Source organism: Onychostruthus taczanowskii, unplaced genomic scaffold (genome assembly GCF_017590055.1).
Source record: "Onychostruthus taczanowskii isolate IOZ18803 unplaced genomic scaffold, ASM1759005v1 scaffold65, whole genome shotgun sequence".
Classification (NCBI taxonomy): Eukaryota; Metazoa; Chordata; class Aves; order Passeriformes; family Passeridae; genus Onychostruthus; species Onychostruthus taczanowskii.
Genome location: NW_024504233.1, coordinates 4,110,337 through 4,134,229, shown reverse-complemented (window position 1 = coordinate 4,134,229; position 23,893 = coordinate 4,110,337). Strand labels below are relative to the sequence as shown.

At 46.6% G+C, this 23,893-nt stretch overlaps 1 protein-coding gene across 3 annotated transcripts in view; it reads left to right on the top strand.

Moving 5' to 3' along the window:
• The first annotated feature begins 503 nt into the window (after positions 1–503).
• The window catches only part of COLGALT2 (collagen beta(1-O)galactosyltransferase 2), a 47,025-nt gene continuing 23,635 nt past the window's right edge, over positions 504–23,893 (top strand). Inside the window, exon 1 of one of the 3 annotated variants that reach the window (XM_041420720.1) lies at positions 504–831. Coding sequence is in view for 1 of the 3 variants with exons in the window: in XM_041420718.1 (XP_041276652.1) it covers positions 587–831 (245 nt within the window). In the remaining 2 variants the exon portion in view is untranslated. Of the gene's footprint in view, positions 832–18,310; positions 18,439–23,893 lie in introns of those variants that run through there. The other 2 variants (XM_041420718.1, XM_041420719.1) reach the window with 2 other exon arrangements.

Here is a 23,893-nt window from a genome sequence, read left to right as displayed (position 1 = left end):
CAACCTAAGTCTTTCTATGACTCTACAATATTAATCTTCCAGCTGCGTTCCAGCTGGAACAGGGCATCCCTCCTGCAGCGTGGGATGGGTGTGGGGTGTGCGGCTGCTTCCTAGGAACATTTGTTGCCACGGATGTTTACCGAAAACGTCCTGATATGGAAGCTCAAAGTTACTTTAATTCCCTACTTGTGTGGGAAGGATGAGGGCGAGATCTTCAAGTAAGCGTCGAACAAAGGGACATCTCAGCCTTAGCAGCAACACTCCGAAAGCCTCTTTTAAAACCCAAAACTCGGGTGGAGAAACGCGGGGTTTGCAGCTTTTACCGCGGGCGCTGAGCAGCCGCGCTGACCGCAGCCTGCCGGGCTCGGGGCTGGCACCGGCTCCCACCCGGGGCCGCGGCGGCAGCGCGGGGTCCGGGCGGCGCCGGGGGGCGACAAGCGGGGCTCGCAGGGCGGGCGGCGGCGCTGCTCAGCTCCTCCTTCCCCTTCTCCCTCCTCCGTTCTCTCCCTGCCCCTCCTCCTCCCGCGTTCCCTGCGCCGGAGCCCGCTCTGCCTGCCGGCGGCTCGGCGGCTGCCCCTCGCCCATCATGGCTGCGAGCGCGCCGCTGCTGCTGCTGCTGCTGCCGCCGCTGCTGCGCGGCTGCGGGGCCGCCCCCGAGCCGCCCGAGCCGCCCGAGCCGCCGGGGCCCGAGCAGCCCGCGCTGCCCGAGTCGGCGCTGCTGCAGCCCACCGTGCTGCTCGCCATCCTCGCCCGCAACGCCGCGCACACGCTGCCGCACGTCCTGGGCTGCATCGAGAGGCTCCGCTACCCCAAGAGCCGCATCGCGCTCTGGTAAGGCCGGGGCGCTGCGGGGAGAGGCGGCTCTGCGGGCGGCGGGACCCGGGAGCGCCGAGGGGCAGCGGCTGCGCCCGCCCCAGAGCCGGGGCTGTGCTGTGGTGGTCGGGGAGAGCTCGCCCCCCGTTCCGGGATCCCCCCGCCTGTGGGGAGCGCGGTGGCTCTGCCGGGAGCCGCAGGGAGATGAGTTATCCCAGCAAAGCTGGCCTGGAGCCTGGGAACATTCAGCGCCGGAACATGTGTCCAAATCCACAGGCACGGAGAACTCCGGCCGGCTCCCGGCTGGTAAATCCCGGGCTTTGTGGGAGATGGTGGGGATGTTCCAGGGCTGGAGAGCGGGCGAGCTGGGTTGGTGCTGGTGGGCATTGAAAGGAGCATTGTTGCCAGGCTGGAGGCTGGAAGATGGATTAAAAGATGTATTCAGAAATCGCAGCATGGGGGCAGCTGCGGCGGTCAAACAGGGGTCGGGATGGGGGAATTGGAGCAGTTTGGGAGCTGGTCAATCTGCCTTTGCAAGGAGACAAAGAAATAAAATAATCTTTCAACCTGACCGAAGTGTTGGGAGGAACAGGATCGCTTGGAAGAGCCCCAAACAGAGTTTCTTTTTTCTCTGGAGAGGCTGATCCAAAGTTTACTGAAGTCTGTGGTGAGACTCCTGTTAACTTAAAAAGTCAATAAAGTTTAGTTTTACTTTCAGGGGGCGTGGGGAGGACCTGCCCCCCAGTCACATCACTGAAGTGTCATGAAACAGATGTTTCTGTGTGTGCTTCAGTAACATGGCTGTAATTTGTCTCGAAGTACTGGGCTCTGCATAACGACAGTGCATGGATCTTCTTTTTTTTTTTTTCCCCCTTCTTTTCATGTTGCAGATGTACAAAGCAAATTGTGCTGTCAGGCCAAATTCGGGGTGCCACACAAGTGTGTGGAATCTCAGGCTGGTGTGTGGCAGTGGGTAATTTCACATTCTTCTCTGTGTAGATCTGTGACTCTTCATTCATTTGTATCAGTAGGAATTTTGCCAGTTGAGATTTCCTCATAGCATATGTATATAACAACAGATATTATCAGACCCCACATGGCCTGTGATTCAGCTGAGCTTGGTGTTTATAAAAACTTGTGGGAGTTGTAAGTGCAATCCTGATCACCAAGGCAGAGCACATCCCAAAATGCCTCTTGCTGTACAAGCTCAAAGTAAGTTTTGTGGCAGGGGGTTTAAGTCCTGCAGGTAATTGGTTGGCTCTACAACTTTTTCTGTACATTACTCGTACTATCCTCACTAGACTTAAGGTCTCTGCAATATTGTATGAAAGTATTTGTGGGGACTTACTTTAACCTAGCTTAAAATACGCTAATGTTCTTATAAGAAATCACTCCCTTTTTAAGAGGATTGCACACAGACACAAGGCATGGCTAAGCTGGAAAATCTGCTGATGAAAATGTCAAGATGTATAAAATGAGAGTGACTAAAATTGTCACAGCCACTGGAAGAGAAGTTCTGAGGATGCTCTGAGTTGCCACAGGGAGTGAGAGGTACCTGTGGGGTGGCAGTGGTTCCTTGGAGAAGTCTAGTTCTGCTCCTCAATAAGACTTGAGCTTTTCCAGAGCTGGGAATGTTCAGGACACAAAGTACCCACTCAGAGCAAGCTCACATACAGTATCTATAAAGTCTCTTAAGAACAAGTGAAACCATTCAGTCCATTTCTGGAAGCATCTTGTGTTTCAGACGGAGTCCTTTCAACAGATGAATGCCAAGATTTACCTGTGTCCCTGTGTTACTCGGATAGCTTGGAGAGGAGGGCAGGGGTGTGGTGTTTGTCATGGACTTGCATTCTTCCATTGCCACTTATATCCTACTTCAGTATTTTCTTCAGTCAGCATTTTAAAATGCCCAACCATAGATCTTGAGAATGAAAACTGAAACCATAAATCATCTCTCAAACTCCCATACGCTCTCTCTGCATAGCTGGAGGGCTGAAATTGAACAGTGGATTCCTCTGATGGATTTCTAGGGGGGCAGGTAAAGATGGGTTAAGAGATAATGAGTTTGAAGCAGGCACTGAATTTCCTTTGTGTAGTCTGTATCAATTAATCCCAAGCTTTGTTACCCTGATACTGAGCAAAAGATGTGCGCTGGGCAGCCTTGTGTCCCCTTCTTACCTTTGGTCTTAATTATGACTTAATTCTGAAAGTGATTGTGAAGGACTTGCTGGCTCCTAATGAGCTGAGCAGGCCCTTTGGTCTGGGGCCAGCTGGCACGGAGGAGCCTGGCCTTGCAGTGAAACCCTTCCTTCCCTTCTCTGGCCTTGCAGTTAAACCTTCCTTCCCTTCTCTGGTCTTGCAGTTAAACCCTTCCTTCTCGCCGATTCCCTCACGAGAATCAGGCAATGCAGCCGAGCTGCTCCTGGGCCGGTCCTGGCCTGTGTTAACCCCGGCTGTCCTTGCCCAGGACAGCAGGCCGGGTCATCCCGGGATTGTGCTGGTGACTTCAGCTGGGGATTTCTGTGGGACAGCTCGGGTTTCTGTGCCGGCCCTGCTGAGCTCGCCGGGATGCACTTGGCCATCGGTGGCCTGGGAGCCTTTGGAGCCAGCCAGCCCAATCTCAGACTGGGAATGGCAGGCTCCTGCTTTGGCCACAGAAGCCGAGCTGGGTCCCGTGTCACCATGGAGGTGCAGTGCTGAAGGGAGCAGCTGTCCCTGCTTGTGGAGGAGGAAGGGTCACAGCTGTCCCCTCCAAGCACCCACATACCCAGTGCTGTGGGAAACGGGCTGGGCCCACAACAGGAGAGAGCCCAAAGAGAAAACCTGGCTGTGGGATCCAAGTGCAGCTTTTTTATAGCCACAAAGGTTCTTCTGACCTGCTGCTCCTGTGGCTGGGCTTCTCCCAGAGCTCCCTGTGCTCCCAGCCCAGCTGGGAAAGCGTACAGCATTGTTTGTGCTGGCCTTGGAGGACTGCAAAGGGAGGGAAAGAGATCTTTATCTTGGACAAAAATGACCCACAAGTTCCACAGTCAGTGTGCCCCAACCCTCTTTATTATTCGTGGGGTTTTGTTTTGAGCTTTATCAGTGCTGACTGTTTATTTGAGATTGGTCTGTTTCAGGTACAGAGTGTTTGCTTGTCAGGAAGGTTCGTCTTGGCTGCAATAGACAGCCTAAAAGTGTGTGCATTCAGCAGTTTATCACATTGCCTTACGCTTTCTTTAGTCTCAGATTAAGTGATGGTATAGCAAAGAAAGTTGCCTGTAATTTCATCATCTGCTTCATCCTAGTGGGTCATCTGCTCTCTCCTCTCTTAGTAACCGGGGGATGGAATGCCTGCATAAATGAGTTGGTGTTTGGGAGCAGTAATTAGGTCCTTTTGTGCTTGAAAATCTGCTTTGGGGATCAGAGTGTGCTTATATTTCAGAAATTATAATGTGAACGATAGTGAGACAGGTGGAAAGATGGGATAAATCCCAGCTGAGAGATGAGTGGATGTACTGTAACACAGCTCCAGTGAGGAAATAGTTTCAACTTAAAAGAACTGGTTGAAGCTAAAAATAGAAGCTGATGAGATCAGTGTAATAATTGTATGTCATAATTATATATTATTAGACTGGAACTAGCTGATGATATCTGAGCATTTTCTTATTCTTTAGTGTTTACTTTTCAAATGTCAAAAAATTCCACATAGAGGGCAAACTCTGTAGATGTAGGGATGTAGGGATCATTTAAAACTTTAATGGCTGCTATTACTCTCAGGGAAGTGTTGGCTTTCAAACACCCTGTGTTTTCTGTCCTTGTCTCCATTTGAGCAACGAGGTCACTTTAATCTTCATGGTCATTATTAGTCACTTAGGAATGCTGACATTCCAGTCTGCTGGCTCTGCCTCTCCTGCTTCTGTCCACTGCTGTGGACATCCATTTCAGGTGTAGCTCACCTGTGCTGTGACTTCCATGTGGCAATATTAAAACATGTGTTTTAGAAATTAACTGACTTTTCACTTGAAAAAGTCAATTTCACTTGTACTTGGCTCGTCATTTAAATTTTAATGGGATTTAGTTTCCCGTTTGTATTTGTAGATACTTTAAATGTATTTATTATGTAGTTTTAATAACGGTAATAGACTGAGAGGGGGCAAGAGTGAGATGGGATTTGCACAGCTTTGGAATTGCAATTAAGCTGACTTTCCTATTGTGCAAGATGTTGCAGACAGCCTTTTTGACAGAGAGCTTGCAATTAGATGGCTGCATCAAAAGAAAGAGTAGTAGTAAATACTTCTAATTTCTAGCTGGGGAAATAGGGGTAGAAGGGTAAAGTAACCTACATGAGATTGTTGAATTTATCAAGGCTGGAGGTAGAAGAATCAAGAAATGTCAGTTATAAATACTTCCTTGCTAAGGTCATTTTTACACCAAGGTGCAGAAAAATTACATAAAAATGGAAAACCAGGAAAGGCTGAAGAAGTGTTCCTATCCCAAAATCCATAATCCCTTCTTTTTTTTTTTTTTTTTGTCCCTTGCATTTCTCTCCCTCATCTCAGTCTTGACAAACTTGAGCAAATGGCATAATGAAATTACTCAGTAGAAACATTTAAAGAGAAGTCAAAAATTGCTGGTGTGCCTTGTTGAGGTCTGTGTGGCAAGACACACATCACTCTTCAGCTAAAAACTGTGCAGTTCTGCAGAGAAGCCATAAAAGAGGTGTGAGCTGTGTGATTGCAATGTGCAGGGTAGCAGGAGTTTCTTTCTTTTTCCCTGCTGTGGTCACAAATTGCCAGATTTTGATGCTTTTTTGATTACATTAAAGACCATCTTGTCCCACACTTTATATTGGGGTCTAATAGACAGCAGTGTGAATATTGGGATAAAAGAAAAAAGGCAAAAATAATTTTTTATCGCCATAAAATGAATAAATAGCCCTCCAGAGGTACCAGGATAATACCATAAAACTGATATCTTGACATTGTGTGTGTTTGTTTAATCATTTTTTATACCTGAATTCTACATGGTCTGTATCTCTAAAAATGCAACCATTTCTTTTGGCTGCTGTCTTTTGGCACTCACCTTTTGAGAAGGTGGGATGCCAAAAGGGTTTTACCCTGTTATCTGTGTGTGTGTGTGCCTTGTGTCATAGGCTTCCTGGTGCCTTGTAGTGCAGGTTGTGGGTTTGGAGACTGGAATCCAATAAAATAATGTTGCCCAAAATAAACAGCAGGACAGAGTTCAGTAGCAGAGGCTGATGTTTATGATAAGCCTTTGGATATTTTCAAATGTCAGGAAGATCTAGTTTTTAAGCTTTTTTTGTCTCTTTTCATATATACAAAGTAGGGATGAAAGGACCTCAAGGAGTCATCTAGTACATTCCTGCCCAGGGCAGGATCCCACTTCATCCCTTACTTGTCTTTCCTGCAGGGTTGGGATTCCTCTTCCAGTCCAGGCTGCCCAGGTTGTGCACTGACCTGTCTTTTGAACCACCTTCAGCTCTGGGGAAAGTGGGAGGCAAAAAAAAAAAAAGAAAAAAAAGAAAAGAAAAAAAAAGATAAGTCAATGTCTCTTGTACTTGGCACACCAGTCATTTCAGTTCCTCTTTTCTGGTCAGTCTGGGAGTAGGGATGAGTTTGGTCTGATCCAGGGGGAGCCTGCCCAATTCCTGCTGTCGCCTTCATGTTACAGGGACAAAGCCCTCTCCCCTTCCCCAGTGCTTCTGCAGCTGAGCTAATAATGCACGGATCTGCTGGGATGGTTAGTGCTGGAATGCACCTCCAGGGCTGGCTGCTCCCAAAGCCAGCTCTGGTGGAGGCAGAGCACCGGTTCAGTTCAGGTTTTTAATGTCTCCAGGAATGGGGACTCTGCAATCCCTGGCCAGCCTGTCACTGTCAAGGACTGTCTTGGAAATTCATGTGGGCTGAGGGTGGCAGTACTTTGGAATAAAGGCTGTTGTTCCAACCACTTTTTCTTCTTTTTCTTTCCTGTTTTCTGTTAAATGGAACATGTAATCTTTTCAGAAGGAACCCCAGGTGTCTGAGTGCAGCTGGAGAGGGGACACTCCCTGGGAGGTTTGGCAGGGCCCTTCCTGAGGAGACCAAACCAGGGATTTGTGCTCAGCCAGAGATGGAAGGGCTTTTTTGATCTCTTACGTAAATTATCACATACCTGCAATTATTTATCTGAGTCCCCTGGCACTAAAAGTCTTCCTGCACTGGGTCAAGATTCTCTAAAAGCATATCTGTGATGCACATGGTGTGCAGAAAATCACCCAGCACTGCTGCCATCTCTCGTCCCAGGAGGCTCCTCTGGGCTACAGGGTGGAGAGAGGACCGAGGTGATGTGGGGCGCTGTCTGTCAGAACCTGGAATTTCCTTCCTGTGGGATGTTGTCTCAGACTTGGTATTATTGCAGTCTATTTCTGTGCATCTCATTTCCTTTATTCTGGTCAAGCATTGTGCACGTTGATGGTGCTTATGGCCAAGGGTGGATTACAGCTAAATGGGACCCACATGCACCAAAATTTCAGGGTAAAGAAAGATATGAATAAAAAAATTTTTGGTGTTCTCTGATGGAGTGGATTTTTTGCCCTCTTCTGTAGAATGCTCAGCTCCTTCATACAGGCATGTGGCACTGCTAATAAATTCATCAATTAAGAAAAACACTATTCTTTTTTCCCTTTTTTTTTGTGCACAATTTGCCTCATACAGTGCCTGAATCCAGATTTCAAGCATGAAATGATTCGTTTTGGTTGTGTGTGCAGGCACATGCATTTATCTGTCTATCTATATCTGGTGTCCTTGGGCCAGAGCACGTCTGGTACTGTAAAGTGAAGCCAGTTTTCTTTCTGGAGAAGTTGACAGGGAGACTAATAACAACATGTTGATTTTAAACCTTTTCTATGTGACTATGGATCTGGTATATACTTGCAAATGGAGTTCAGTCATTAAAGTTTTATGGTGAACCACTTAGGTTGTGATAAAGTTTTGCAACATAACACATTGTTCCTCCTCTTGACATGATGTGGCACTGCTAAAAACCAGCTAAATTTTGTACTTGAGACTGAATTCGCTGCAGAGGACTGAAATGATGGTAATGGCCTATAAAGCAGAATTTCTTATATTTCTTTGGGAGAAGTGGTTGCTTATTTGAGATAGCTGTTAGACATTTTGGGAAGTGAAATCTTACTCGGAAGTGAAGGCTGCTTTTGTTATGACCAACTATTTAAGTATTCAGTGTTTTTCTAACATGTAACTAACTGTAGAATCAGGCAAAACTGAGCATGAAAGCTGATAGTGTTGTTTTGGGAATACGCCTTCACCAAAGTCTGTCCTTGCTCTTTTTCCAGGGATTTATTAAAACATAGATGTTGATGAGATCTTTGTATCATCTGTGGTGCCTGAGTGGTTGTAATACATGGAATAAATAGATTTTTCAGCTATTTCATTCTGTCTGGATGGACCAATAGGAATCACACACCTGTTATAAAGATATGCAGATCTTGATCTGGAGCAGGATTTTGAGGCTGTCCCCCTGGAGCTCATGAGGATCTAAATTCATGCTGAAGCACAAGATAGTGATAGTCCATGTAAACTACAGTGCCATGGTAGGGCTTCTTTAAGCTTTTTTGTATTAGTTTTGTAAGGCTTCAGCTCCAAAATGGAATTGTTTGTTGGATTTTTTTTTTGTTTTGTTTTAAAAAGACTTTTTCCTGTAAGGAAGAAAAACATGATTTATAATTATGCTTTTTCTCTCCTTTCCTCACACAGAGTACAGGCTTCCCTTGATTCTAAAAGGATTTTTTGCTTGGTTTTGCACTTTGATCTCTCTGCAAGGGAAGGCTATGTGTGGCTGCAGCCTGGTTTGAATTTTGCCAGTGGCAACAGTGAGGTTATATTACCTGTGAAGGGTTAGTTTATATCCTGAAGCTGATAGCAGGTGCTTATCTCTTCAGTTAGCAGGTCAGATCCTTCAGTTAGTAGCTCAGCATCCGCTCTTAAAATCGGTGCTGCGTTGTACCTTTGGGGCTAGAATGAGAATTTAAGGTTGTTATTTGAGTTATTTCCTCGGTACTTTCAGTAATTTTTTCAAGGTCAGGTTGGATGGGGCTCTGAGCACCCTGGACTGGTTGGAGATGTCTCTCTTCATTGCAGGGAGGTTGGACTGGGTGACATTTAAAGGATCCTTCTCACCCAAACCATTTCAGGATTGGAGGAAAAGGCTGTTTTCCAGCATTCCTACTTTGAACTGCTTATTGTGACAACGAAGGTAAATGTTAAAACTCTGACAAATGCAAACCCTTTGTTGGATTTTTGTTGTTGTTGTTGCTGTTGTTGGTTGGTTGATTTTTTCCTCTGGTTTTTAGCTCAGACATGTAAATTATTCCTTACCAGACTTCAGCCAAGTGAACTTAAGTCCTGCAGCTGGACTGCTGTATCATTGGTTAACCAAAAGCCTGCTTCAGGCAAGTCCTAAAAAGATGTTAGCTAGGACATGTGATTTTGGACAGGAGAAGCTGCAAGAGATCTGTTCTGTCCCCACAGTTTGTGTCTAGGGGGCAGAGAGGAACATGACCAGTGATGCTTTGCAGCAAGACTCTTCTCTCTCTCCACCAACCATCAGCACTCCCCAGTTCCTGTGAGGAAGCAGGAATGTTACATCCTCTTTGCATCAAAAAGAGAACCAGACAAAGTGTGTGAGTGAGATAGAAACGTGGTTTGGTGTGTGCTGCAGGTGCTGAGCTCTGTGCTTGGCTGCACTTCTCCAGGGAGCTGTTTTGCCTTTTCCTTGGGGTGTCCCAGAGTGTGTCCTTAATGCTGGGAGCCCCCCTTGTGCTTCATTGAGGGTATGTTTTTACTCTTGCAAATTCTTCTTCTTAAATGAAGACAACAAACACATTCCTGTAGTCTAACCAGAACTTGTAATTAACACCATAACTCATAAAGACAATGACAAAAATATTTACAGTTCAGTGAAAAGCGCAGCAGTTACTTACAACAGTCACTACACTAGACTAAGAAAAATCCTAATTTAAAAAAAAGACATTGAAAGATATGTCAGCGTAGGACCTGCATGATTAAGGTATAGATTTATGTTTTCATTTTGGAAAAAACAGTAAAAGGCAAGCTCTTTCTCTTTTCTGTAAACGGAAGGATTAAAAGGAGTTCTAGTGTCTTCAGGAACTGCTGGCCTGCATTTTATTTCTCCTTAATTCTTGGCTGCAATTGGCTAGAATTACCAGTGGGAGAAATAGCTGGAATAGCTTTCAGGTTTGGAAATCTAAATATTCAAGGATCTGTTTTACTGGTGGGTTGTACAGGCTTAAAAAGTCAGGAGGAGGAGTGGTGTCACCAGGGAGCGAGGTGGGATAATCTCCTGTTATGGACAGGATCCCTTGCTGCCCCAGGGATTAAAGGGAAGTTAGATCTTGGGAGTGTGAAGACTTTGAGAGCTCCAGTCACTTCTGCAGATCCTAGAGATGGAGAAAAGGGCTGATGATAGTGGAGTGTCTGACATGACCTTGTGATGCCCCTGGATCGAACTGGGGTTCCTTAGAGGGTTGTGGTGAGGATTGAGATGTGGAGATGTTAATTTTCTGGTGGATTCTGCGTACTGGCAGAGTTGGGAAGCAGATTGGTGCTGACTTGGCTGGGTGGCATTTTTCTCTCTCAGCGTGTGCAGAGCGTTTCTGGAAGTCCTTTAGCTAGAGTTCTGCTAGAAAAGCCAGCTGCTAGTAGAGACCAAGCACTGCATGTGCTCTGTGCCATTAGTATCTGGTTTAGCACAACCAGTTCTTGCAGCAGCAGAGCAGTAGCCCAGTACTGTGCTCATTTTTCCCAGTCTGACTCCCTTAGCATTACTTGACTCACTCCCATGAATCAGTCTCTGGATGCTGCTGGTGTTTGCTCCAGATGATATGTGTCCTTCAGTATGAAGCTCTGGATGGAGTTTTCATTTATTTGCCTCTGAGATGGACTCCATGGTTTTGGAGGGGCCTACCCAGACTCTTCTAAATTGGTTGGTAGAGAATAAAAATTGCTTTTGGGTCTTTTGCCTCCTCAAATATTTTCTTCCTCCGGCTCTGGCTGTCAGAGACTATGGTTGCACTCATTTTTCAAAACACCAGTCTGAAATAAGTTCAGTGTGTGTGACTGGAATATGAAAATGTCACTGGTTCTAAATACTGTCTCTTATTTTATGATTTCTTTTAAATTCAATTTTATTTTTTACTTGAAGGAAAATTTAAGTGGAAATTGTCATACATAATTTTAAATGGAAATTAAGTTACTGAGTGTGTTTGTGGTACATGTTTTATCCCTCCTAACATACACTTGCTCCCCCTTCTCCCTTTATTTCTCACACAAACAAGTTATTGCTTCCACAAAAACTCTTGTCAATGAGATGTTTTTTCAGACTAGTGAGCTCATGGCTGTCTGCTGGCAGAACTCTGCTCTGACTTAATACAAACGAAGGCTGCTGCCAGGACTTTTTGGCTAATACCTGAGCCTTGAAGGAAGCTCTGTTTCACAGAGCAAGAATTGAGCTGCTGTCAGTGGTGCTTCCAGCAGCCTTGCCTACAAACTTCCCATCTGGATTTTTGGATGAGCCAGTTTTGTATATGTGGTGCAGATTTAAGGGGGCAGGAATATGTGTTAGGGCTAGGCTGGGCCCAAGCAGGAGTTTCTTTTCTAAACTCACCAATTCGTTGTGCAGTGATGTTGGTTGGTTCTGCCTGTGGAGAGCTTCAGTCGCCTCCAGGTTTGCTCTGTTGCACTTTTGCAAGGTGCAGAACTTGTTGCTCATGGAGCATGTGGATCAGAATGACGGGTGACAGCCGGAATAAAGGCAGTGTCACACAGAGATCTGCTGAGGAGAAATGTGCTTCGCGTCTTTTACCTCTCCAGTAGAGTGAGATCTCCAAGGAGAAGTGATGGTGTGTTACATCTCCCAGCAGGAATTGCCCACCTGGCAAAGCTGACCACGCTCCTGCAGATGTGTGGCTTGTTGGGTACTACAAGGACACCTTTGGGACAACCCAGATGTTAAGGAAAACATCTGGTTCTAATAGTTTGGACACATAGCTGGACCAAACCTCCAGCCTTTCCTCAGGAGAATGTATTTCTTCCAGGTCTGCTGACCCAACGAAGGTATATTTCTTCCAGTTCTGTGCTGGCATAGAAGTTAAGAATATACTTGGAAGAAACCAAAATAAAGAGTCAAACCCCCTAGATTTCAGAAAATTAGATCTTGTATTGAGTTACATGATCTGAAGAGGTTAATGAAACGCTTTAAAACAAGAGTTCTACCCAACTGCAGCCACTGATAAACTGGCAGAAGTTCAAGAGCAGAATGATTTCTCAAAGGAGACAGAACCAGCCTCTCAGTTTTTCCATGAACTATCTTTATTTCATGTATTTAAGACATCCCTCTAGTGGCCTGGTACTTCTATGATATATCAGCTGTTCCCTTGCAAGCTGATGTTGCACATCAGTTTCTGCTATTGCATGGATTTGAGATGGAGCTATTGGGGGATTATTTGAAAGGCTTTAGAAGAAGGATCTGAGATGGTTTCTGATGAACTTTTTTTTTTTTTAAAGTGCTGGGGTTTTGGTTTTTGGGGGTGTTTTTTATTTTTTTTTTTGTTTGGATTGGAGTTTGGTGGGTTTTTTTCAGTGGGTTTTTTTTTTTGTTTTTGTTTTTTTTTTGGATTGGAGTTTTGTGGGGTTTTTTCAGTGGGTTTTTGGTTTGGGATGTTTTTTGGTTTTGTTTTTTTTGGGGGGGTTTTTTGTGAGTTTTTTGTTTTGTTGGGGTTTTTTGGAGTCAAGGAGGTGATGCCACATCAGTTTCTGCTATTGCATGGATTTGAGATGGAGCTATTGGGGGATTATTTGAAAGGCTTTAGAAGAAGGATCTGAGATGGTTTCTGATGAACTTTTTTTTTTTTTAAAGTGCTGGGGTTTTGGTTTTTGGGGGTGTTTTTTATTTTTTTTTTTGTTTGGATTGGAGTTTGGTGGGTTTTTTTCAGTGGGTTGTTTTTTTGGGTTGTTTTTTTGGGTTTTTTTTTGGTGAGTTTTTTGTTTTGTTAGGGTTTTTTGCAGTCAAGGAGGTGATGTTAAATCTTTGAATTCCATATGGGGCATTTAGCTGATGCTTTCCCTGCACTGTGCAGTAGATCATATTAAATGATCTATTGAACGTAACTCCCAAGAAACTTACTAGCTTCAGCAAATAAAGCAAGCCATTAGGTTTTAATTTATCTGCTGATGCATCACATCTCTGTGTAAACCCCAAAGTCTTCAGTCATGTTATTTTGTATGTGGGTGCATATTTTGTAGTATCTAAGAAGTGGAGGCATGCCATCTGCTGTTACCTGTGCAGTGCTGGGATTGGGGTTAGGATGGTGTTTACCCCTGGCAAAGGGAGAGCCTGGGACTGGATTCCTGCATGCTCAGCAGAGGGACTGTGGGTTCCTTGCAGCTGGACATTCTCTGCTCTTTCATTCCTCCCACAGCAATGCCTTGTGCTGAGGTATTGCAAAAATTCAGTTTTCCAGCCCTGAGAGCCCCAGGGAGCTGAGATGTCCAGGCCTGGGAATGCTGCTGGACAAGTGCTGTGATGCGTGCGGGAGCTCCTGGGCCAGAGCCTGTCCCTGACATGTCCCTGTCCCCTGAGGGAACAGTCAGGTCCAGCACCTGCAGCTGTGCTGGGGCTGGAATGCACTTTATCTCATGCACTTCATCCCCTGGAATGGAGGTAGCTAAGCTGGGAATCTTTCCCATTGGAAAACAGCATGGTTAGGAGCCATGCTCTGCAGAATAAAGGCACGTTTGCATTTTTCAGGGCTTCCAGTTACCCAGTTTCTTAGGAACTGGCTACTGAAACACCTAAGTGCCCATTTCCTCTCTTTATTTACATCCAGGCAGTGATGGGGGGGAAAACTACCTGTCCTCAAACTGCATTTGTGGTCAGGATTAAACCTTAAAGAGATAAATTGTGCATTTGCATTCTTCTCCACACCTCGCTTGCTGCTGCAGCCTTCAGTCCTTGGCTCTCCCAGAGATTTGCCTGTCTTCAGTGGGTGCTCCCTGGGATATGTCCCTCTACAGTGATTGCTCCCTGAAATCCACACAAAGAGAACAGACCAGCAGAAGGGAGAATTGTGATGTTGTGTTGTGCAGAAGAAGTAATCCCATCCATCAAGTGTCCCCTCTGTTTTCATGATCCAGTTTCCTTAGCTGGGGATGGGAAATGTACAGCACTACTTACAGAGGGCTGCACAGCCTTTAGCTTACAAGATTAAAGTTAAGACCTCACTGTTTTTCTTTGTCTTCTCTTTAGCATTAAGTCAGCCATCAGCACAGCAGCAGTTTTCCATCACTTTGAGTCCGGTCAGTCTTTTCCAAGAGAGAATGTGTTCTGAGCCTGGCATCTGTAGTGTGTCCTGTGTGCTGACCCCACAGCAGCCATGTGTGCAGCACATGTGTGTCCATAGGAGAAGCCCTGTGGATTTCTGTATTCCCTGAGTGAAACATGAGATCACCAATTGAAGAGATTCAGATCCAGAAATTTAAACTAGTCCAAAGTATTTGGAATTTAAAGTAGAAATACTTCGCTTTTAGTTTTTTTTATTGTCTCCAGTACTAGTACTTCACTGCTTTAAAACTCTAAACCCTCACAATCAGGGACCTCATATCAAAAAACCCAGAGTGGGTTTTTTTCAGTGCTGGAGGCAAAATACTTGGATGGGAAGAGAGATTTTGTCAGTGAGTTTGTGAGAGTTTCTTAAAAGCAACACAGAGGAAAAGTTGTTCTTGATATTGGCCACAAATTTATCACTAGTCTCACAAGTACTCTGTGAATGCACTAAGTAAACTGCTCTACAAAAGCTGAATATCTGTAGTTTATTTCAGTGTATATTTTGGAAGGAATGTTAGCTTATTTTATCATTCCTGGCCCTGACACCCACTCCTTTTTTTGTGTCTTGGGAAAATCCATTAATCTTTTCGGTTTTGTTTCTCTCTCTGTAAACTGAAGGTACAGTGCTGCCTCAGTGCAAGGTTGAGACCCTGGCTGTGGGTTTTGGGCATGGTCTCTGACCTCTGTGATTCACATCACCTCGTTCCCAGAGGTACATTGCAGATGAGCACACTTAGCCATTCAAAGCAAGAACACTGTAAAATCTATCAGGAAAAAGTTCAGAATATTTTAATTAATACATTCATTATTTCATCCTCGCAGAGTAGTGTTTGTTGTGTTTTCCCTCTCCCCTTATTCAGAATCCTGTCAGCATATCAGGTTGTCACCTTTTCAGCTGTTTCTTTACCGGAAATGGGATGGACAGAATTACATCCAGGAAAACTCTCTACTTCATCTCTGAAGGCTGAATATATTTTTCCCTGCTTGGCTGCAGTAGTTGTTTTTCTATTCTCTTAATTATGTATAAAACATTTTCAGCCATTTGCCAGCAAATATGATGTAATGCATTTATTTTCAAGCAGTGTACCATTCCATGCAATTCAGAGAACCTCTGTTTTCCAGGGTAACTGGCTACTTGAGGAAAATTAGGCCAAAATTATGAAGTCTCAAGTTCCATGCTGGCTTCAGCAAAGTCTAACTCTAAAATAACTCACTGATGACTGTAAGTGTTAGTTTAGGGTTGGTGAAAGCAAAGTTTGGCTTAAATTCCTTTATGCCAAGGGAAGCCTGTGCCAGGGAGAGAGTAATGAAACCTGCTGTGTTTGTGTGCTGTGAATTTGCAGTGGAGCAGGGGAAACGTCTGGTCTGATGTTGTTAAATATTTTGTATTGTAGGTGTGTCTTGTAGGTTCACAGGGATGGTGCTTTGGTCGGGTTATTAAACTGCTGATTCTGAGAGGGAAGAGCTGGTCAGATCTCCAGTGCTGACACTTCAGTTCTGCTTTTTTGTTGCTGATTCCTTGATCCCAGGATATGGGAGGTTAAATGAGTTTTGTCTGGGTTTTCATGGGTCTTCTCTGAACCTCTGATGATCCCTGAAAAGGCAAAAATCTGATATTCCTGGGTCTGTGACTAACTCAGGTGCTTTATCCTCTGGCTGTGCCACTTTGTAGAGTGTGACAAGGGAACAAACTGCCCCCTGGGCATCATCCAGGGCATCACCCGGGCTGGTGCCTCGCACAGCCTCTGCCTGCTTGGGTGGTGAGGGGACTGTGCTTCATGCAGGTGGTGAAGAGGAGGGTCTGCAAATGGCTTGGATGATGGACAAGAGGGGAGGTCAGGCCCCGAATGTCAAACTCACCTTGACAGTGCAGTGAAGGTGGGATGGGGTGAGGAGCCTGAGCCTGGAGGCACTGAAGTGCTTGGAAACAGGGTCTGAATTAATTAAGTCCAGGAAGGAGGCATGAGTCAGCTCCTAAAGCCTGGCTGGTGAGTGCAGTACTGTGTAAGGTCACAGAAAAGCCTGTAAAAGACCGTAAAGCTCATCCCGTGCCACCCCCTGCCATGGGGGACACTTTCCCCTGTGGACAGGGACACCTCCCACTAGCCCAGGTTGCTCCAAGCCCCATCCAGCCTGGCCTTGGACACTTTCAGGGATCCAGGGGCAGTCACAGCTTCTCTGGGCACCCTGTGCCAGGGCCTCCCCACCCTCACAGGGAACAATTCCTTCCCAATATCCCATCTAACTCTGCCTCTGGCAGTGGTAAGCCATTCCCTGTGTCCTGTCAGTCCAGACCCTTGTCCCAAGTCATTCTCCAGCTCTTTTACAGGATATGCTCCACTAGCAGGACGGCCTGGCTCCCAAAGTGTCTCCTCCTGTGGTTATCCTGTGGGTTGGTGAAACCTCTTCTCTGCTGTAGAGGTGAAAGCTCTGCAGCCATTTGCCATTTTATCATTCAGAGACAGTGACAAACCAGTTGGAATGTATAAACCAGTATGCTGAGCATTTGATTTATTTTACTTTTCTTGCATTACCTTTTCTCTGTGGTTCTTTTTAATATTAATGCAAACTGCAAAGCTGGTGCATGTGCCTTGACTTAAAGACAGATTGTCCTGACTTGCACTCATCATCTCCTTTCATTTCCTGACCATATGGCAGGTGGCAGCATCCTAGGATATGTGTTTTGTGGACAATATCAGCTTCCTTCAGGTGGCTTCCACCAGCTGCAGCACCTTGGATATCTTTGGATGAACTTGGAGAGAGTGTGGGTGGAGTTCATGCTTCTGTTTCCAGGAGCATCTGCTCTATGGCTAACTTTTGCTGCTGTGTTTAGAAGTTTCTTTACCTGTTTTTGATACTGTGGGCCAGACTGAAAAGTGTTTTTAAAGCAGAAATTCTCCTTTGCTGGAGAGAGGTGTTAGCCATGTGAATTCTTGAAAGGCCAGGTTGGACAGGGCTTGGAGCAACCTGGGCTGGTGGGAGTTGTCCCTGCCCATGGCAGGGGGTGGGACTGGATGGATTTTAAGGCCCTTTCCAACCCAAACCATTTCAGATTCTCTGGCTTCTCATCAGCCACACACCTGAGTGACTTAAAATGAGCCTCAGCAGGTGGCAGCATTCAGTGGGATCAATAATGCAAATCTCTCACTGGCTGTGACGTGCTGGCTGTGAGATGGCACCTGGTGCCCGTGTGGGAGGTTAGGATCCATGTCTGAGCTGTGGAGCTGTGCTCTCCCCAGCATCACCTGGAGAAGAGCTCTTGGAGCAGGATTTCTCCATGTTCTTGTGTCTTTGCTCTTGGCCCAGAGGCTGGGCTGCATGGTGGGGGCAGGGGGGGCTGGCCATGGACAGATCAGTCCCACTCCTTTCCTCACCTCATGCTGTGCTCTAGGCAAAGCCTTGAATCACAGAATCATTAAGATTGGAAAAGACTTAATGGTCACAGTGGTCTGGCTGTAAAATTGAGGATAACCTTGCCCTTGCCTGCAGACTTGACTGATGCCTGCAGAAACACAATTACAGAATAGAATTACAGAATGCCTTGAGCTGGAAGAGACCCACAAGGGTCATGGACTCCCACTCCTTGCTCCTCGCAGTGTTACGTAAAACTAAACTGTGTGAGAAAGATCTTCACTGAGAACCTCCTTGAACTCAGACGGGGTTGGTGACATGACTTCCCTGGGGAGCCTGTTCCAGTGACACCCCTCTCAGTGAACATGTTCTAATAGTTTCTAACCTGACCTTCCCCTGGTGCAGCTTCACTCTATTTTCTCATGTCCTATGACTGGTCACTAGAGAAAGGAGTCTCCATCCTTGGAAACATTTAAAAGCCATCCAAACATGATTCTGGGCAACCTGATCTTGGTGGCCCTGCTAGAGGAAGGGGGCATGATGACCTCCAGAGGTTTTTCAGTGATTCTTGTCTCGTGGTGCTGAATTACCAGCCCAGGGGTCATGTTGGAAAGCTCCTGTGCAGCAGTGGGGTTGGGACAGCCCCGGGGCTTGGAAGAGGAGGTGCTCCAGCAGCAGGAGGAAGGCCAGCCTGCCTGCAGGCTTGCTGAGATCTAGGGCAGTGCCTGGGTCCCTTGTGAGATATAAGATGTAAAACATGGCAGGTCTTCACCTTGAGAGGAATTTGTTACAGCTCCATGGTTGACTTTTCTTGCTGTACCTCCTGACTGCATTTTGAAAGCAGATTTTGTGCTAACATCTTTCATCCCAAAGGTAACTGACTTGCTTGTACAGAAGCTGTAGAAGAAATAGTCAAGAAATTTACTTCTGTTTCTATTCCTCTGTGTCTGTACTACATATTATAAACACCTGGGATTTTATCATCCTTGTATTGCCCAGTTTTCCTGCAAGCAGCCAGTAATTCACAGCCGGCTGAGGAGAGCAGGAGTGTTTATGATGTGCCTGTGCCAGCCTTGGCCCTGTTATCTTGCTCTGTAAGAATAAACTGAAGTTATTCTTAGTGTCTAAAGCTCCATGAGTTTCTGGGTGCACAGACAGCTCGTTGTGCTGGGGATTGAGACAGTGCTGGGGATCACACAGTGAGGTTTTAGCAGGCGGTCTTGGTCCTGGGGAGGATTTTGGCTCCGACCCTTCCAGCAGCACTGAAAGGGGAATGGTATTCTGTCAGCTGAGCGTAAACCCAACGTGTTTTTCCTGTGCAGCATAGCAAACTTTGACTTGGGTATGATAGGTTTTTTTTATTACCTTTCACAAGCAAACTAGAAATAGTTCACAGACATCTGCTGATCAGAGTTTGAAAACTGCTGTTCTCAAGCTACCCTGAGGTTGAATTCCATTGGAAAAAGTCTCGCTGACTTTGTCTGCTTCTGTAATCACAGAATCACAGAAGGGTTTGGGTTGACCTTTAAGTCCATCCAGTCCCACCCCCTGCCATGGGCAGGGACACCTTCCACTAGCCCAGGCTGCTCCAAGCCCCAACCAGCCTGGCCTTGGACACTCTCAGGGATGGGGCAGCCACAACTGTGGGCAACATTGGTAAGTAAGATAGCTGGTACAACACACCCTGAGGGTAATCAGCTCCAGGGGCAGGGATGGAATTACCCTCCCTTACTGGGCTTGGGTTGGTCTGTGTTCTGTATTACCTGCTCCTGGTGGGAGCATTGCAGATCCTTGGGGTGGAAAGAGGTTCCCTGCATAAGCAGTGAAAAAAAACCCCTGAAATTGTTGTAAATGCTTTTGCCTGTGCAAGGCAAGTCTGGAGCTCTCTCTCGGGGTCCAAACCTTTAAACTTGGCACGGCTCCCTGTGTGAGAGCAGGGCAGAAGGAGCTGTTGGATTGACAACAGCCGTGTGCGCTGGGATTTCTCCGTGTGTCTGTGACAATCCGTTCATGTGGCGCATGCTCCTGCTGCAGCCCTCTGTGCCCAGACAGTGAGCCCTTTCATGGAGAAATGCAGAGTCATATTTCTGAGTGCAAATTAGCCGGGGGATTGTTAGCAGTGTGGGCTTGGCCAGGCTCGTTTCTGTGAGCAGCTCTGGCTCTGGAGCAGGGGAGGTGTGGGCAGACACCCCGTGTGTGCACTGCCAGCAGACAGGGGAGCCCAGGGCTGGCCCCCTGCCCTCTTGGGGGACAGCTTACACACAGGGCCAAGAGTCCTTCAGCCAAATGTCCTCCAATTTAACTTGCTGTCTCTCACAATTAGACTTTCCCATAGGGTGGTGCATCAGGAATATAATGCTTTGCACGGGGCTCGTTGTCCTGTGTGCCCCAGGAGTGCTCAGGAGCTGCCCCAGCCTGCTGGGAGTTGCTGGGATGCTCCTGGGATGCATTGCTGGTATTGCACTGGGTGACTCAGTGGTGAGGCTGCTGCACTAGGGCAGTCCCCAGCATGGGACCCTGTCTGACTCCAGACTTCCTTCCTGCCTCTAACTCCCTTTTCCAGGCCTTTGTGGGCAAGGGCAGATTGTTATTCTGGTGGAATGGATGTGTACTGGTGGGGCACATGTGAGCCTCAGCTTTCTCTGACTGTACAGCTCACAAGGGTCAGGGGAGGAGCAAGTACTGCTCTCTTCACCCTCTGTGACCAGTGACAGGAGTTGTGGAAATGGCTGGAGCTGAGCCAGGGCAGGGTCAGGCTGGAGATCAGGAAAGGTTCTTCCCCAGAGGGGGCTGGGCTCCCCAGGGAATGGGCACAGCCCCAAGGCTGCCAGAGCTCCAGGAGAGTTTGGACAATGCTCCCAGGGATGTTGGGGTGTCTGTGCAGGGTTGGACTGGATGATCCTGAGGGTCCCTTCAAACTCAGCATACTCTGTGCTGATCAAAGGAGCCTTCTCGGAGGTGGGCACAGAAAAGCACGAGGTGCCACAGTGAGCTCTGAAGGTCTGGTGCAGGTCTGTGCAGTCCTGCAGCGTGACTGCAAAGGTGGCATTTTTCAGGCTGTCATTTAGTGAGTGTATCCCTGGATGCGCACATCCAGCCCTGCTGAGCTGGAAGGTGTCTCCCAGCGTTTGTGCCACATTTTTTCAGGAATCGTCACGCATACACTGAATGCTTTACTGCCGAGGTTTTCTTCAGGATGTCTCTGTGCACCTGAGTATGCAGGCAGGCAGCAGCCTGCTGGAGACAGCTCTGGAGGGCTTGCTGCTCTTCTCCTGTTGACAGTCCTTTTCAGCCTGCAGCAACAGCAAAGGAATTCCTGGTGCACTGGAGAGGCACAGAGTGTGGATGGAGATCAGCCCTGGGTTCAGAGCTGACCCCGAACAGACCTGCTGGGGTGGCAGTCCTGTTGCAAGGTCTGCACAGGGGGCTTGTTGAAAGCCTTCTAAAAAAATAATAAGTTACTGAGTGAAGGCTTCCCTCAGCCCTTCTGGTGGGCTGGAGGCTGTGAGCTGTGTTCTGAAAAGTGCTTCAGGGGAAAAAATATCTGTGTTTCAGTGGCCTTTGCATCAAGCTGTAGATAAAGTTCGAAAGTTCCAGGGAGTCTGATGTGAAAATGTGCAGTAGTGTTGGTCTTCATTAACTGTTTCACTTTGAGCATCTCCTACCCTTCTAAACATAGACATTTCCTTTTGGATAGCCAAGCATCCATTGCCACTTTGTAGGAAGAGGAGTTTATGGCTTATTCTTACATTTCTCTACTCCAGATGCTTTTGGACCTCTTCTCCAAATGCTAAATTTGGGGTTCATCTCAGAGAGCACTGTTGCCGGTGCTCATTGAGCTCTTCTTCCTGTTCTCTTATTCTGTTATTTTAGGTTTGTGATGACCTCAAAGAAAAGCTGTCTGACAGCTTTTGTGAAGAATGGCTTTATTGTTGCCTATCAGCAAAATTTTCACATGAAAGGATCAGTTACTGTGTAAAGCTCTCCAGTGTCAAACAAAACATCCTGCCAGCTTCCAGATCACAGAGCAGATTCTCAATTGGTAAAAGAAGTTGAGAATTAGCTTAGTGTGTTTCTTATCGCTGCTTGGACTCCTAATTAATGATGTTAATTAAAATATTCCGGTTTTATTCCCTAATTTCTTATATTGTTTCTTTCAGCTAGCACTGGGCAAGAGATTAAAAATCACTTTTTTGCAGTCATTTAATTACACAGTATTCCAGCAAGAGTGTATTTCTGTGTGTTGAAATTACTTTTAGTCTTGTAGGATGTTTAGAATGAAAACTGATTTGTAATGAAGTCATATTTCATGTTTTAAGCCAAGAGTTCTTAAAAACGTCTTGCGTGGAAGGATGCATCCTTACACAGCTGGGAGGAATGGAACATACCAGCCTCAGCCACTTGGTTATGTTCAGCCAGTCCTGTTTGTCTCTGGATGGGGCTTGGAGCAGCCTGGACTAGTGGAAGGTGTCCCTGTCCGTGGGATGGGATGAGTTCAAGGTCCCTTCCAGCCCAAACAGTTCTGTGGTTCTGTGTGGAACTGGTGAAAGCTCTTGTTGGGTGGTGTGGGACAGGATTGGCAAAGGATTTGGGTCTGTGTTTCCCTGCCTGCTGGGTGTCTGGTGGCCCATGGTGTGGGTGTTCTCACCAGGGGTGAGGCAGGCTCTGCGACCTTGGCACTGCTCTATCTGCAGGCTTGGTGCAGAGACCAGAACTTTTCAGGTGTTTCTGTTTTGGGGACGCTTGGCAACGTGTTACAGGCCCATGTTCAATGTGACCGTGGAAAAATCAGTGGTGCTGAGCACCTAAATAGGAAACCCATTCTTTTTTTTTTGTTAGCAGAGACAAGAATATTTCTAAGTCCCAGTGTTCCTTCCCAGTGGTTTACACACTTGCATTAATCTCAAACAGCTGCATGAGCTGGTGTCTGAGTTAGTTGCTGGGATTAAGCTATCCTTTCAGAAATTACACAACTGTTGCAATTAATTCCTCCTTTGAAGAGTTGATTTCAGAGGCCAGTCACCACCCTGACCCTGCATGTATGGGATTTCCTGGGCTTCCCTTAGGGGCCTTGTTCCCTTGAAGCCAAGTCTGCTTGGAAATACTCACAAGATGCAGCTGGCTTTTTGTTTCTTTAAAGCTTAGCAGCGTTAAAGCATGGGCTGAGCATGAGGAGAACTAAAGACAGAGGGAGGACTTGGGATTGAAGCAGCAAGAACCTCCTTTGCATTGCAAGAGAATTCCCATTGCATGGATGCCAGGGAATCTGTTGACTTCTGGCATGAGGCAGCCAGAAGGGTTGATTTAGATTAGATACAATGAAGAAGTTTTTTACAATGAGGGTGGAAGGCCTTGGCACAGGGTGCCCAGAGAAGCTGTGGCTGCTCCTGAATCCCTGAAAGTGTCCAAGGCCAGGCTGGATGGGGCTTGGAGCAACCTGGGATCATGGAACATGTCCCTGCCCATGGCAGGAGGTGGAATGGGATGGGCTTTAAGGTCCCTTCCCACCCAAACCATTCTGGGATTCCATGATTCTGTTGTGGGGAGTGAGGGACAGGACAGTGAGTGATTTCTTGAGGTAGCATGGAAGAGCACAGATCCTGGTGTGCGCAGAATTATGTACACACGTACATCTGTGAGTCATTCGCTTGGACTTGGAAGACCACTGAAGGTTTTAAAATCAGTGCTGCTGCCAGCAAAATCCATTATCCACAGCTGCTGAAGGGCACTGGGAAGCAGTTAGAGGGGAGCCCTGTGTGCTGCATTCCTGTGCTCTGAGTCCTGTTCTTGTGCAGCTGCCCAGCCTGGGGAGCAGCGCTGCTCGCGTTGCTGGTTCCACGCTCCCACGCAGCTCCCTGCCACCCATCCGCACCCAGGTGCCTTGGGGACCAAGTTAAAATAAAAAAAAAACAAAAGAAGGTACTTCCAAAAGTCTGTCCTTAATTAAGGAAACCCTAGAACAAATGCCAAGTCCCTACAAAGCCAAAAAGTCTTATACATACATTAGAATTTTGGCAACTTATTTAAATGCTTAAGCAGTTCTTTGAACTTGGGCTGGATGTTCAGGCTCTGTTTATGAAGTGTGTGAGCATAATTGTGCTAAAATAAGTGATTTAGATGGTTTGGATCTGTCCAGAGTCTCTGGACTGCATTGTTGGTGTGTTATCCCTAATTCCATGGATGCCTGGGAGATCTGAGATACCGAGTTTCAAATTCACAGATGTGAGGTAGGGCTGGCAGACCTGAAAATCATCTATTATCTGAGTCTGGTCTCTGCTGGATGAGCAGGAGCCATATCTGCCTGCCTTGGAAGGACACAGGGAGCTCT